Source organism: Pocillopora verrucosa, chromosome 7, assembly GCF_036669915.1.
Source record: "Pocillopora verrucosa isolate sample1 chromosome 7, ASM3666991v2, whole genome shotgun sequence".
In the NCBI taxonomy this organism is placed as follows: Eukaryota; Metazoa; Cnidaria; class Anthozoa; order Scleractinia; family Pocilloporidae; genus Pocillopora; species Pocillopora verrucosa.
The window spans coordinates 14192113-14209123 of NC_089318.1; the positions used below are offsets into that span (position 1 = coordinate 14192113).

The 17011-nt window shown below is 39.5% G+C and overlaps 1 protein-coding gene across 1 annotated transcript; it reads left to right on the top strand.

Moving 5' to 3' along the window:
* The first annotated feature begins 8484 nt into the window (after positions 1-8484).
* LOC136282539 (uncharacterized) lies at positions 8485-10734 on the top strand. Its single transcript, XM_066170193.1, has one exon. The coding sequence runs from the start codon at positions 8490-8492 to the stop codon at positions 10443-10445; it is 1956 nt and encodes a 651-aa protein (XP_066026290.1). The 5' UTR covers positions 8485-8489; the 3' UTR covers positions 10446-10734.
* Positions 10735-17011: the final 6277 nt, after the last annotated feature.

Below are 17011 nucleotides of genomic sequence, written 5' to 3' on the forward strand. Positions count from 1 at the left end.
ATTCTCCTATTGCGTGGTTGTGTTCACGCTACAAAGAGATCACCAGAAATAATTATAAAACGCTTTACTGGCTCGTATAATAATGAAACGGTGAAACAATATCGATCTGTGCTACCGCAAAATATCACAATGTGTCCGACATTGTTTCGCAGATCAATTATTTGCCTCTCGGCCTTTGGCTTCCCAAATAATTGCCCCTTATGACAAGAAATCTTGATGTTTTGCCTATTCTCTTCTGAAAAGTGATAACATACACCAGTCCCCTTGTTCCAAGACCCCTACAAACGTTGATACTCCTTCATGTTTTGTTTTTATGACGTAATTTATGTTCATGATTAAACTGTGACGAGCCAACCAAAGTCTCATTAGCTTCAAGGTTTAAGGCCAAGCCAAATTTCTCCCGACGATCTCTTCTGTAGCCTGCAGTGCAGGTGTCTTATTAGGGCAAGTTAACTTTAGGAAGCTTGAGATCGTTTATTCAACCGGCCATGTTTAATTTGGAGTCAGAGTCGACGTTGAAGGGAAGAGGGCCTGGAGAGGCGTGTTGTTTCATTGCCCAACTTTCACCCCTCTCCTTCTTTTTGACCGTCGCCCACCCCCTTGGTAAAAATATTTTCTCTCTCTCCCCAACCTTCCACTGCTGTAAAAATTAAGATGGCAGCTTTCTTACTTGGAACTCAGTCGCCAAAATTGCTCTCTTTCCGCAGTCTATCTCTTCTGTTGTGTTTTAGATCAATATAAACTGGCATTTGGTTCTTTTAAATTGACGAATCAAAGGAACATTTGTGTATTAATTTAAATTATAAACAGATTCAATTTTAAACAGATGTTTCCTATCTATACACCGTAACTAGGGTAAGAGTAATAAGACAAGTACTTTGATTTTCTCTAGATAATAATCAATAAATCATCATCAATTGTTTGTGAGATATTGCCTTAAATTTCCTACAAATTAGTATACAAGTAGATTAGTTTATTCAGGAACCCACCAGTCACTCACTCTCATTAGCTACGATCAGATATATTACAGATTGGGTTCAAGACCACGGAATAGAGGAGATTAAACTAATAGGCCACGAGAAAGGTTAAAGATGGGCAAGATTATTCCTTATTTTTAGAGAGGATTACAGTGCAGTTTGCAAATTGTTCTAACAGTTTTTCTTAACTGTCTGACAGAGGCGTGATGAAACTAAAGAAAACTACCATTTGGGTGTTTTTCCTTCATTTGATACTAGTTTCTCCCCTTTAGCCTACGTTGTCTTTCTTTCGATGTTATGTTTGACTGCATTTTCAATTTTTGCCAACATCTGTCTCCTAGTTAGACCACTAAATCGTTTTTCTTTAGTTAATCCCTTAAAAAACAATCTAGTTATCACCCCGGCTACAAATACAGATACTTTGGAAACTACCGACGAAATTTTAAATATCCTCCCGAAGAATATTATGGAACACCAAGACACAAATAAAAAGATTAAAATAAGACCCATGTTTTGAAGCCTACGCATGATCTCATTCATAACCGGTAACAGTCTTCGTTCAGATTCTGAATCACTACCGCAAATGACCCAGAAAAGATCTGCGGGGATCGTATCCTTGTCGGTCAGACTCTCACTGTTTTCACTGCTTTGCACTTGTCACTTTTGAGAAATCATTTGTTTGACATCTTGATAACGCATTTGCAGGTTGTAGTAGCAAACGTAAGAGTTTGTTGTGGTTGCTAGTAGGAAGGTTAAAAAAGGGGTGGGTAAACTCTACATTAAAAATAAATCCCATAATGATAAAAACCAAACATTCTTACAATAAATTGTCAAGAAGATGTTCCCAAGACTCTATTTAACAGTAACATCCCCTTAAAATAAAAACCTATCAGCCAATTCTATACAGCGTTATATGATCATGACGGTTTTCCATTGATCTTCCGAAAGAAGACATTGGAAAGATAGAAAGTGGCAAACAAAAAATACAAAAAAAATGATAACCCTATAACAATTGCACAGAAAAACAGAGCTCCAAAATATATGCAAACAAGTACTGTGACCAAGATATTAGCAATGAATTCCCCAAGGGTTTTTCAAACATCTTTTGCACTCTCTTTCAAACTCTCATTGCCCTCCAGTTTATTTGAGCATTTGGATTAATTTAATGATCTTTGTAAAATTTTTTTGTGGCCTTCAATCTTTCAACCTTCAGACTGATCGACCAATTCTGCGTCCATACCTCTTACTTGGGGAGTCAGTATACCCAGGGATAGGATATCATAGTTATATGGCAGAGACAGCATTGGCTCGCCGATCGAATTCGTCCAGACCTATCTCTCGGATAGAAATAGTCTTGGTGACTCCAGTGGATGGTAACTTTCGTCCCCAGTCAAATGCAAGTAGATCATTCTCACAATTTTCTCAGAAGCACTGAGACGGAATTCAGGAAAAAAGCGTTTTTACTATGATCATCGTTTCAATTGTCGGGTTTGGCTCGGCAAGGGGTGCAATAGAACAAAAATATGAAGATAGAGAAAACCGCCATCCTGAGGGCCATGATTCACTGTTGGGTACTCCCACGTAAATCCTTGTAAAGCCCCATCCAAACGATTAAACATTTTTGTCTAACAGCGTGATTATTCCGCATAAAAACAAGGTGGGCTTTAAGAGCAGCCAATGTTTGTCTGTGTATTACCGCTGAAAAAGTAATAACGTGTCTGTTGTGACAACGAGGTGGTCGGCTTGCTTTGTTTGTTTAGATGGCTATACGATCAAACCTTGGCTCCTAAAGCAAACTTTTGGATGAAAATGTTTCATCTAACTCAATCATGGTGAGTCATTCAAATGCACTGTTAAAGAGAGGTGGCTCTGCGTGTTGTTGGACGAAAGTGTTTAATCGTTCTGCAGGTGATACTCTGTGTCATCCTGATGGTTCAAGTGAAGACGCCATCCTCATACACTTTAGAATTTTTTACTAGAGACTGAGGAATTTTGCTATCCAAACAAGGCACTTCCATCATAACTCACCTCTAGACTTTGACTGTGTGACATGCCTTCATGCTGTCGGTTCTTTGACGGGTCAAAAATCGCCTCATGCAGTAAATTAAAGCTTAGAGTCTGCGGCGTGGTGTATGTTCATCTAATCATTACCAACATTAGTCATCTTCATTTGCGCTTGGAAAATGCTACTTCTCGGCGCAAATAGTAACGCATCGGTTTGCTTCGACAAGCAGATTTTTGAATCAATGCAGACGGAACAGTTTCAAACTGAACTGAGTTAAGTTGTTGTTGTTATGATGTATTCAGTGATGTGCTCATCGCCTCTTTAATTGCTAGTGAGAATAAATCAAAATGAAGGAAACCGAAGCTTTGTTCGCCAGATTTGGAAGCAGAATTGAAATAAAACTGAAAAGTGTTACGATGCAACGAATTATTACAACGAAATGCTTGTTTAACCAGGGCATATCTGATATATTTAAAACAGAGGGAAAAAAAAACAATCAAAAACAATTATCATAGGCTTTAAAATTCACCAAAAGTTATCACTGTTCCTCTTAAAATTATCTAATTCCATGATTTTGTAACCATTGTTTCCAATCTATATATGCAAGAAGCCTGCTCCTCTGCGGTCACTCCATGCCTTCGTGCGACTCCCGCCCAGCTCGCACTTCGCTAGTTTTGGACAGAGAGGAACAGGAAAATCCAATGCACAGACTATACATACAACTTAGACCAACCTCTCACCCTTTTCGAAATTTTTTAGGCGAAATTAAAAGCGTATGTACTTTCGATTTGGCACACGTGTGCAATCAACAACCTGCTCAGCGGCTTAGTGTAATTCGTTTTACTCATTCACACAATCCTTGTCGAGTCAACAGATGTTTGTAAGATAAATATGAGGGAAAAAAAAACAATAACAACAGCAGCAGCAGCAAAATTGAAAGATACGAAAATCAATGCCTTTATGTGTAAAATAATGGCCTTTTTTATTATTTCAAGCAGCATCAAAGAAAAACCACAGTGCAAGGATGTAGTTAATGTAAAATTTTTGTTAATAAAACCAATCAATAAATCAATCATTTTTTAATTAATTTGAAAAACACACCAATATCTCTATATGAGATTATAAATTATTGATACACCTCGTAAATTGGTTAAGTTATTACGAATAAGTTACCTTTCATTTATTGCTTTTAAAAATCAAGTAGCAAAACGAATAAAGGAAGGAAGACAATGACAACTGTGGAATTTCTTTGGCTTACATTGTGCACTTTAAAGTAAACATGAGTTTTTACTTCCACGCGAGGGTTTAACCTTAAAAAAAGCATGCACGATAGTGCCTCTAACATTAACGTGTGTACCTCTCTGGAAAACATTTGTATTATGACAAAAAAAAGTCATCTTAAAGATTTTGGGTTACTCTCGCTATGCCATTTGGAGGCCGAAAAGTGCCAAAAAAGTAATTGCCGAAAATTCATTCAATCGTACTCTTACAGTTAATAATTACCAGGCGGATCTCAGATCTGTCTTACCCTAATTTGCATAATTGTTGGGTAAAGCTCGTCACGTTTGGATTACCGTCTGACTATAATCAAAACATGGCCATCAAGTTTATCACTCCTTTCTCTGTGTTTCTTTTCTTTCTCTCTTCTTGTCAAGCCAAGCCGGAGAACTTCAGCGAGGCTCAATGCAAGGTCTTAACGGTTGAAGAAGGGACTGCGTCCGAATTCCTCGTTAAGGCTTCCGAGAGGGGTGTTAGAATAGTCTACTTGGATTTGAAGTTCCGTAATGACAGCTACCGTCCATCAGAGTCAGAGAACAAGTTTCTCCCAAATAGATGGGTTTGGGCGAGTTTGATCAGCGAGCCAATGTTGTCTTTGTCCTATGATTATGACATTTTATCCGTGGGCCTCCTTAAATGAAAGATATCACAATGGCGATCGGTTGGCTCTCTCGGTGTAGCGCGTCTCTTGTCCTAGTATTGTTATTTGCAACATCTCTAAACATCTCATCTGTACCCGAAAGGCTTTTTGATGATGGAAACTTGTTTCTGGCCCTTAATTTAAACTCTGCCAGCTTTCCTGGACGAAACTCTGGTCTACCAAGACGCTCAACACGTATTGCCTCGTCGCCATCTTGGAAACTTCAAGCTTCGATTTACTTGGCTAACGTCAGTCTTTCTGCCTCGTACTTACTGCTCTTAGCCGGGGATGTGAGCTCCAACCCCGGTCCGGTGAAAGATCCGTGTGCTATTTGTTCTAAAGGATGTCGCTCAAACCAAAGAGCTATTCAGTGTGACGGTTGCGACAAATGGCACCATGCTAAATGCTTGAACATGGGCGTTGATGAATATTATTCTCTCGCAACTAATGAATCTTCTACCTGGATGTGTTTTACTTGTCTGTTTCCTGGCATAGACTGTTTAGATGACTCTTATTGCAATACTACTACTCAGCAACGGTCAGACAATAACGATTTTCATTCTGACGTTCGCATGTTACGGGGTTTCAAGATTGCTCATTTAAACGTTAATCGTTTGGTAAACAAACTCGATCATGTAAAGGAACTCGTCCACAAACACTCCTTCGACATCTTGACTCTTTCTGAAACCTGGCTAGCTCCAAATATTTTGGACAATGAGATCACGATACCAGGGTACTCGCTTGTGCGTAAGGATAGACAGTGTTTGACCAAAAGTTGTGGTGGAGGAGTTTTAATTTTCGTCCGGGATGGAATCCCCTTTGTCGTTATGTCTGATCTCATAAAGCATAACTTTGAATGTCTGTGGGTGGAAATCAAGAGACCTAAATGCAAACGAATGATACTGTGTTGTTCTTACAGACCTGATGATGGGAACATCGATGGTTTTATTTCAAATCTAGCTGATTCGCTACATTACATCGACACTGAAAACTCCGATATTGTTTTGGTGGGTGACTTCAATATTGATTATTCCACCAAGAATCAGTTACGCCGTAGACTTGATGAATTTGCATTACAACACAGTCTTTCTCAGATTATTTGTAAACCTACTCGGGTCACTGAGAATTCTAGCACCACGATAGACTTGATGTTCGTTAACAACACTCACAGGGTCGTGCAGTCCGATGTTCTGCAGTCAAGCATCAGCGATCATAGCATTGTGTTCTGTACTATCGAGGGAGGTGTAAAGAAACTTCCACCAAAGTTGCTCGAGTATCGTTGTTTTAAAAGCTACAACAAAGAAGCATTCTTGCGTGATCTCAGCAACTTACCTTGGAGCATAATCGAAAGTGCTAATGATGTTGATGATGCCGTGTTCCTCTGGGAAGGTCTTTTCAATAGCATTGCAAACGACCACGCTCCGATAAAATCAAAGCGTGTGAAGGGGACAAAGACACCGTGGGTTACGAACAAACTCCTCGAAATTCGGAGTGATCGAGATTACCACTGGAAACAGGCTCAGAAGTGTAAGAACTCGCAGTATCACTGGCAAATGTACCGAAAATCGAGGAACTGTGCGAATAGCGAGGAAAAGAAGCTGAAATCGAAATATTATTGTCGGCTGATAGAAGATGCTAAAGGTGACAGCTCCAAGATGTGGAAAGCAATTAAAGAGACACTTCCCTCTAACCACAATGAAATTAATGCAGTTTTTGGTCATGGAAAATTGCAGACTGACCCCAAAGGCATTGCAGAAACTCTAAACAATCACTTTTCAAGCATCGGCAAGAGCCTTGCAAAGGCCTTTCGTGGTTTAAAACCGACTCAGTACGATGCAGTTCCTACCTTATCGTTCTCTCTCAAGTATGTGACGTCAGCCTTTGTTGAAAAGCAGCTGCGCCTAATGAAAACCAATAAAGCGGTAGGACTAGATAGCATTAGTGCACGTTTACTCCGTGATGCAGCAAATGTACTTGCTTCACCTCTGCGGGATATCATAAACCTCTCTTTTGAGAAGGGTCAATTCCCATCATCTTGGAAATGTGCGAAAGTGACTGCTCTTTTCAAAGAAGGTGATAAGTCCGATAAAGATAACTATCGTCCCATTTCTGTCCTGCCCACGGTCAGTAAAGTAATTGAGAGAGCTGTTCATTCTCAACTTTACGGCTACCTTGACTCCAACAATCTGCTTGCTGTGAACCAGTTTGGCTTTAGACGTGCAAGATCTACCGCTTTAGCTCTAACGCAGTTTACCGATGAAGTGCTAAGTAATATGGATAAAGGTTTAGTAAATGGTGTAGTTTTTATTGATCTGAAGAAGGCCTTCGACACCGTTGACCATGTCATTTTACTCGGGAAGCTCAAATCTCTAGGATTACGCAGCAAGAATCTGGAGTGGTTCCATTCCTACCTATCCTCTCGTTACCAGAAGACTGTGATTGGTCAAGCCTCTTCTCCTGCGCGGAAGGTTTCCGTTGGTGTTCCTCAGGGATCTATTCTCGGTCCATTACTATTTGCCATTTACATCAACGATCTACCCAAGGTCCTTCGGAACACTACGGTCACCTTATTCGCTGATGACATTGCTATCTACTGCTCTTCTCAATCAGCCCGTGACCTACAGACCATGTTGAATCAGGATCTAGACAGGCTAGCTCAGTGGCTCTACGAGCATAAACTTACACTAAATATCTCGAAGTCTAAATTCATGCTCATTGGCGGTCCAAGGAAACTTAACACCTTAGAAGAATTCACATTAATAATCAAGGAGAAGGAGTTAGACAGAGTCAATTCGTTCAAGTATCTGGGCGTAATTATCAATTAGAATCTGTCTTGGACTGATCATGTGGATTACATTAAGACCAAAGTGTCTCAGAGGCTTGGCGTTTTACAGAGAATAAAACATCTTCTGCCAAGAAATACAAGGGAACTCTTTGTAAAAGCCATGGTGCTGCCAATCCTTGATTATGCAGATGTGACTTGGGGGGATAAATCTAACACCACTCTGATGAACAAGATCCAATTACTCCAGAATAAAGCAGCTAAATTAATTTTAGATATGCCAAAGCATTCATCAGCAACAGAAGCTCTTGATCTACTTGGTTGGGATACATTGGAAATAAGGCGAAGATCACATCGTCTATTTTTGGTTTTTAAGTCCTTGAATGGACTAATTGATTGGAATTTTAATCTTAATCATTTTAAAGATATACATGATTATAACACTCGTTTTAATAACAACATTTGTAAACCACAATCAAAGCGTACATGGGGTCAGCATCGGTTTGTTTGTCATGCAGTAGATGACTGGAACGCTCTCCCAGACGGCATTAGGAACATTTCCGATTTTTCAGTTTTTAGACGTCTTGTTAAAAACATGTAGTCTCTTCTATTGATTATACCCTTTTATCCTATTCTTGATAACCATATTTATTTTGACAGGGAGCCCACGTCACAAAGTGTGGTTTTCAGTGAGGCCCTGCATAAATCTAACGTTAGATTTATGCAGGGCCTCACTGAAAACCACACTTTGTGACGTGGGCTCCCTGTCAAAAGATCTTATTTATTATTAAATACCAAACAAGAGGTATGGAGGTGCTGTTGGAAGATCAACCAAGCGGATGCCTTGCGAACTTGAACTCTTCCTATCAAAACAAGGTAGTTGGAAGAGCGCTTTTGAATATGACACAGTTAAACTCAGGTGAACTTCCAGATAGGAATGTTGTTTGTGTTGCGATGATTGAAGATTACTTTAATGACTTTTTATGGAGCTTCTTTGATGGAAATGTCAGATTCCAGTGCTGTAGGATGAGCAAAGAAGAAACCACGGAGTCTGCTTCAATTCAATGTAAGCTGGATGTTCATGTTAGCGGTTGGTTTAAAGCTTTTAATGGCACCCTCAACCTTTTGACTCTGCTGATGATGCTTTATTGTCCAGCGTTTCTCCATTTCCTGCCGGACTCAATTTTTAATCTTCAAGAGGAGTGTAAAAAAGAAGAGCGACGCGAAAACGATAACTATCATCGACAGAGCAGTCCACAAAGAAGCAGGTACGGATCAACCGATGAAGCTTTAGTAAATGTCAATGCAGAAAATAGCGATTCAGTTCCTCTTGTAACTTTAGCAATTCCGACTCAGAGTCAGCAAGCTTATTCCCAAAGTTTACTTTATTTAGACGAACCAAATCCAATTACCTTGTCCTATTTTCTCAGAAATTATACCAAAGAGCGTACAGAATTATTTTCATTTCATTCCAAATTTGCATTTCTCTGGTACTGTGTTATTCCAGTTTTTGTGTACCTAATATTAGGATTAAACTACATTGTAGAAGGTAAATTTATGGCGGAAGTACATAAAAGGCCAAAAGCATATCTTTTAGGACCTTTGTTTTCATATCTTTTCGATTTTCAAGGTTTTCTTGGCTGGATAACGGCTCTCGCTCCTCTGATTTTGATTTTATTTTCAAGTCCTAAGGATTTCCTAATTACTGTCGGAGAGGATATTAGACAAGTTATATGCCCTGTCTGCAAAGAAAATACGGTTTCAGTAGGAGAGGACATGCTCCGACACTTAGGAACATTAGCAGTAAAAAGTTACGAGGTAGCTTCGTATTTGATTAACCTTCACCAAAAAGCACTAGCAGGATCTACAAAGTTCTTTACACATTGCGCTATCGAGAAAATGGGTCCGCCATGGAAACGAGCTAAAACTCCTTTTATTGCTTTGTGGGTGTTATTCTGGGATGTTGTTTTAGTCATAGTTGTGGGTGCCATTTTTGGAGGAGTATGCCTCTGTCTATTGTTATTAGGGTCAATTTCGCTTATTATTTTGTGTTCACCATGGTCTAGTCTGATCCTTTTCTGCTTTAGGAAAATGTCAAAAAAAAGGATCATCGTAGTTTTTTTTCATCTACCCCTAATGGCAATATTAACAGGCGGCTGTTTGGTAGGGGGCCTTTCTTGTCGATGTATCACTCGCATGTTTGGCTTAGTTACTTTAGGTCTAGTGTTAAATGCGTCAGTCGTAGGCCCAATCCTAGCGCTCTCTATCGTTGCTTTAACAAACATTTATCTATGCTACTATAATCTGCAAATGCGCTACCGAGATGTGAAAGAAATGATTTCGGAGAAGTGGCAGACTCTTGACGGAAAACGTGAGCACGGCGCAGTTCCAGAAGATTTATTTTGGCGCATTTGCGGTGGCACGTCAAATTCAAAGAACGCAGTTCCACCAGTTAGGGGTGAAGTAAACCGCATGCTTGGCAAAATGGCCATCATTTTGATATTTCTATTTTTGGTTTTCTGCTCTGTATTTCTGGTAACTGATGCGAGCAGCATTTCAGCAGTGCCATCAACGATTGCTGTGTTTTTAAGCGGAGCTATTCCTAGCTTATTTTTCAAGGGATTGACAAACGAAAACCGATTTACGGGAGAAAAAAAGGCCAAAATGATTAGAGAAATCGAGGAGGCGGTTACAGAGTACCAGGAAAATACCACAGTAGAGTTGTATAATCTGTTGCAAAATGATGCTGAATTTACTATATGAACTGGCTTAGGGCTAATACAATGAAGGGTCATGATATCCCGAAAGTACCACGATCTTAACTGGGTCTCTTTCTCAGCCTTTGCTTGGTTTCGTGAGGAAGGGCGCATCAGCTTTCCCAGCTACTACTACTTTTCATATTCATTCCTTAGTGTTTCTAAGTACTCTAAAAGGACACTATCATTTGTTAAGATATGAACTAGAAGCAAGATTAGATAGCTCATTGTTTTTTGGCTAATCTTAGTCCTGATCCTAGGCGTACTGTGTTCTATCACTTATTAATCGTTGCTTAACTGAGCATTATGTATTTCAAGTCCTCAGTGCTTAAATAAATATTTCGTAAATTATATTCATGATCTTGTATTTTCTTTGGTATTGCGTAAAACAATTTCAAAAATTATTATTCTTCCCCTCTACCCTTTCCTAGACAGGGAGCCCGACCTATGACCTGCCACTAGCTTTCGGAGCTAAATCGGAGGTTCAGCAGACACAGCGGCAAGTGAGTGCGCATGCTCGGCGAATTTGGCGCGTTCGAGGAGCTTTTAGTGATTCCAGCGTGAATGAATTTCGTTGGGGAATGAGCAGAACATCGTTTCACACTTTCTGGGCAGTTACTGATCTAAATCAAGTGGCAAATTTGATAAATTTTACTCTTATGGAAAGGACTAAAGAGGAAGTAGTGTTAATCTTGAGCTGTTTTAAACTTATTCAGACATCTTAAGTGGTAGCTGTCGGTACGAATTTTGTAACACTGTTAAGAATGTCCTACCTCAGTCCCTAAATTCACATCCGTTACTGCAAGATTTTTTTTGTGTTGAATTAGAGAGAGCCGAGGTTTGACAGAAACTTTCCTAAAAACTGAAACCTCATCAGTTTTCGTCTGCACTTATCTCCCAAAAATGAAAACAAACAAGCAATGGGAATTTTATAAATGCAGCCATTGTGTTACGATAGAAATAGTCGTCACTCATTTTGTCGCTGTAGAGGGCCTGCTCATGCCCAATCTCTTTCAACTTCGTTTTATTTTCTCCTAATGCGTGGTTATGTTCCCGCTCTAGAGAGATTATCAGAAATAATTTTAAAACAGTAAGTAGCTGGTATATTAATGAAATGATGAAACAAAATTGATCTGTGCTATCGCAAAATATCACAATGTGTCATTGTTCGCATATCAATTATCTGCTTCAGCCTTTGGCTTCCCAAATGATTGTCCCATCTGACCAGATATCTCGATGATTTGCCTATTTTCCTCTGACAAGTGATAAAGTACAGCAGTCCCCTTGTTCAAAGATCCCTACAAACGTTGATACTCCTTCGTGTGCTGTTTTTATGGCGTAATTTATATTTATGTTTAAATTGTAGCGAGCCAACGAGAGTCTCAGTAACCTCGAGGTTTAAGGCCAAGCCATGATTTTTCAAAATTTATCCTAACAATCTCTTCTGTTGCTTGCAGTGCAGGCGTCTTATTAGGGCGAGTTAACTTTAGAAAGCTTGCGATCGTTTATTCAACCGGCCTTGTTTGATTTGGAGTTAGAGTCGACGGTGAAGGGAAGGGGGCCTGGAAAGACGTATTTTTCATTGCCCAACCCCCTCCCCTCTCCTTCTTTCTGACCTTCGCTCACCCTCTTGGTACAATTTTTTTTCTCTCCCCAGCCTTTCACTGCTGTAAAAATTTAGGATGGCAGCTTTGATACTTGAAATTCGGCCGCCAAAATTACTTTCTTTCTGCAGGCTATCTCTTCTGTTGTGTTTTAGATCAATGTAAACTTTGTGCACGACAAAAACTGAGCACAATTGAATAAGTATCACTTATAAAATAAGAGGACTGTCGCTAGCATCTTCTCAACCATTAATTAGCGTGTATTTCGTGCTAAATACTCACGTTTGCTTATGGAGTGGTCAAATTGTACTTGATCTCAAGTTTTTTTGATCAAACGAATGTGAAGCATTAAACTACATTGTAGAAAGTAAATTTATGAAGGAGGTGCATAAAAAACCAACGGCATCTCTGGTAGGACCGTTGTTTTCATATCTTTTCGATTTTCAAGGTTTTCTCGCGCGGCTAATGGCTCTCGCTCCTTTGATTTTGATTTTACTCTCAAGTCCTAAGGATTTCCTAATTACTGTCAGAGAGGATGTTAGACAAGTTATATGCCCTGTTCGCAAAGAAAATACGGTTTCAGTAGGAGAGGACATGCTCCAAAACCTAAGAAAATTAACAGTAAACAGTTACAAGTTACCTTCGTGTTTAATTAAATTTCACCAAAAAGCACTAGCAAAATCTATAAAGTTCTTTACAAATTACGCTATTAAGAAAATGGGTCCGCCATGGAAACGAGCTAAAACTCCTTTCATTGCTTTGTGGGTGTTATTCTGGGATGTTGTTTTAGTCATAGTTGTGGGTGTTATTTTAGGAGGAGTATGCCTTTGTATATTGTTACTAGGGTTAGTCTTGCTCATTTATTGGTATTCACCGTGGTTTAGTCTTATGCTTGTCTGTTTAAGGAAACTTAGGCAAATGTTAAAAAAATGGAGCCTTGAAGTATTCAACAAATACCGTCATTGTCTCACACCGATGTTCATCGGTGTTCAAATTTTTCTAGTTGGTTTTCAGCTACTGCTAATGGCAATGTTAACAGACGGCTGTTTGGTAGGGGGCCTTTCTTGTCGATGTATCACTCACATGTGTGGCTTAGTTACTTTAGGTCTAGTGTTAAATGCGTCAATTGCGGGCCCATTCGTAGCGCTCTCTATTGTTGCTTTAACAAACATTTATCTCTGCTACTATAATCTGCAACTGTGCTGACTGAAACAACTGTGCAACTGAAAGAAATGATTTCGGAGAAGTGGCAGACTCTTGATGGAAAACGCGAGCACGGTGCAATTCCAGAAGATCTATTTTGGCGCATTTGCAGTGAAGTGTCAAATTCAAAGAACGCAGTTCCACCAGTTAGGGGTGAAGTAAACCGCATGCTTAGCAATATGGCTATCATTTTGATATTTCTATTTTTGGTTTTCTGCTCTGTATTTCTGATGACTGATACGAGCAGCATGTCAGCAGTGCCATCAACGATTGCTGTGTTTTTAAGCGGAGCTATTCCTGGGTTATTTTTCAAAGGATTGACACACAGAAAGCGATTTACGGGTGAGACAAGGGTGGGAATGATTAGAGAAATCGAGGAGGCGGTTATAAAGTACAAGGAAAATACCGCGGTAGAGTTGTATAATCTGTTGCAAAAGGACGATTTATCGAATGAACTGGCTTTGGACTGATACAATGAAGAGTTATGTTATTCCGAAAGTACCGCGATCGTCGTGCGTCCCTTTCTCAGCCTTTGCTTGGTTTCGTGAGGAAGGATGCATCAGCTTTCCCAGCTAATACTAATTTTCATATTCATTCCTTAGTTCTTCTAAGTACTCTAAAAGGACACTATCATTTGTTAAGAGGCGAACTAGAAGGAAGATTAGATAACTTATTGATTTTGCCAATGTTAGTCCTGACACTATGTGTGTATGTTCCGTAAGTTATTAATCGTTGCTATCACTTATTAATCGTTTCTTGACTGAGTATTATGTACTTCAAGGCCTCTGTACTGAAATAAATATTTCGTAAATTGCATTCATGAGTTTGTAATTTCTTTGGTATTGCTGAAAATAATTTCACAGATCATTATTCTGCCTCTCTTCTCTTTCCTGGGCAGAGAGCCCGTCATATGACTTGCCACTGGCCTTCGGAGCTAAATCGGAGGTTCAGCAGACACATCGGCAAAATGAGTGCGCATGCTCAGCGGATTTGGCGCGTTCGAGGAGCGTTTAAAGATTCCATCGCAAATGAATTTCGTTGGGAGACGAAAAAAACATCGTTTTACACTTTCTAGGCAGTTACTGATCTAAACCGAGTGTAAAATTTAATGGAGTTTGCTCTTATGGAAAGGAATGAAGAGAAAGCAGCGTTCATCGTAAGCTGTTTTAAACTTATCCAGACATGTTAAGTGGTAACTTTGTAACACTGTTACGGATGTTCTACTTCTGTCCCTAAATTTACATCTATTATCGCAAGGTTTTTTGTGTTGAATTAGAGAGAGACGAAGTTTGACAGAAATTTTTCTGAAAACGGAAACCTTATCAATTTATTTTTGCGCTTATCTCCGAAAAATAAAAACAAACAAACAATGGGAATTTTATAAATGCAGCCATTGTGTTACCATAAAAATAGCCGACTCCATTCCTTTACGCGCCTAAAAATTTCTCATGCATAACAAGCACGTGCACTCATTTTGTCGCTGTGTATGGTGTGCTCATGCGCATTTTCTTTCAACTTCGTTATGCAAAGAAAAAAAGTTTTCCTTCTAATGCGTGGTTGTGTTCATGCTCCAGGAAGATTACTAGAAATGATTATCAAACATTAAGTAGCTTGTATATTAATGAAACGATGAAACAATGTTGATCTTTGTCATCACACTGTGTCATTGTCTCGCAGATCAATTATTTGCCTCAGCCTTTGGCTTCCCAAATAAGTGTCCCTTCTGACCAGATATATTGATGTTGTGCTTATTCTCTTCTGACGAGTGATAAAATACACCAGTCCCTTTGTTCAAAGACCCCTACAAACGTTGATACTCCTTTATGTGTTGTTATGCGATTCTGACGCACTCATATCGGCGTCATATTTCTCTTGATGATCCACAGAGGTCTTCCATCCGTTTTTGTAATAACAACGATGCAAAGTGATTGTACCGCAAACCGATTACCAGTTACAGACAAGTCTGTATAGACAGAACAGTTTCAATCTGAACTAACTTAAGTTGCTGTCGCTATGATGCATTCAGTAAAGTGTTCATCGCTTCTTTAATTGCTAGTGTGAATAAATCGACATTAAAGGAAACTCAAGCCTTGTTCGCCAGATTTGTAAGCAGAATTGAAATTAAAATAAAGGATTACAATGAACCAAATACCATAATGAAATGCTTATTAAACCAGGGGGTACCTGATATTTACAAACAAAAAAACAAAGCAAACAAAACAACAGTTAGAAGGAAAAGCAATGAAATATGTTTTTTAGTATTTGGAGTTTAAGCAGCTTATGTTGTTCATAGCACTTCCAAAGTGAATATTACAGGGAAAAAGTCATGTACTAACTATTGAAGAAAAAAATATTGTGACTCAGTGCATAGCTGCTGTCATTCTTGATATTCAAACTCAAGAAGACCTTTCTCCGAAGCACTGGGACGAAATTCGGGATCAAAGCGTTTTTCATACAGAAGAACTTGGCATGGATCGTCGCTGTGATTGTCAAATTGCGCTTGGCAAAGAGTGTAATAAATGCAAATTATATAAAGAGTAAAATTACACTGAGACTTTGTTTTCTCATTTCATTGGGCCCGGGCGCACTGGACAAATTTTTTTTTTATTTTGCAAAAAAAATTTGACATTAGCTGCGTTAGACATGTGTGATTTTTTTTCCTACTAAATCTTGTTGGGCCTTACCAATCTTCGAGGGCGCCGTCGAAATGTTCCCAGAGCAGAACATATTTTTGTCGAGCGTGAAATCCGAGAAATGCGAGTCTTGCAGGTAGAGGCCTTCCAAAATATTTAATTTTTACCTAGGTACCTGACAATCGTTATGCAGCAGTACTCAGAAAACAAATACTAGCGGAGCTCGCAGCGCCCAGCGTAGTCATATAATTATACAAAATAGAAGTAACCCATTAAACCGAAAAAAATTGGAATTACGACCGTACGACCGACCGTACAAGGTGCTACTTTTAGCATGCACGGCCAACTGTACCACGGGCACTATCTTAGCCATTACGTAATGGAAGGGCGGGGGAGAAGGTGATAGCAGGCGCGATTGCATACGTAACTTGGATACCCCATTAGTGTGCGCCAGGAGATATCGGCAGATGACAATGAAGTGCGCATATTCGAGTGTCGAGCCTCAGTGTAGCGTACCGCGGGCACACAGTTAGGCATTGCATGAGGGCTTCACGTGGGCAAGTAGATGTGAAGCCGCGTAAGCAAATAATTTGCAACCCGCGTTTTGCAAGTGGGAAATCAAACTTGTGAGGTTGAAGTTGTACAGTAATTCTCAGTATTTTGCAATTTCTGATCAACTCGCAAAGCAACAATACCGGCAGAGCCAAAGCCTTGTCCACGGGAGGAAATTGTTATAATTCAAGTTTGTGGAGAGAGGGTTTTGAGTGAAAATAGGATGAAAAGAAAGAGACCGAGCGACCACAAAAAAAAACAAGAAGTAAAAGACGTAAAGCGAGTCCAGAAAAACGCGCAAGAAAGTTAGAGAGGGCACCAAAATAGGCAGAATACGGCGAAAGGAATGCGGAAGAGAACAAGAAAAGACATAAGTATAAAGGCGAATGTCTAGAGAAGAGCAACGCGAGAAGGAAATACAAAGGCGCTCCTGAAAACAGACTGAGAAGAGGTCATCAACAAAGAGAAGCGAACGACAAAAGATCCGAGAAAGAAGAGGAGATGAGTCGTGTCTTATCTGGGTTTTCTCTAGTGCTAAGGCCCAGAAAAATTCGAACCTTTTTTAACAACCGCCGTTTAAC

What these genes read in the sequence shown, in the direction of transcription:
- LOC136282539 (XM_066170193.1), top strand. Translation starts at nt 8,490, where the DNA reads ATGGAGGTGCTGTTGGAAGATCAACCAAGCGGATGCCTTGCGAACTTG.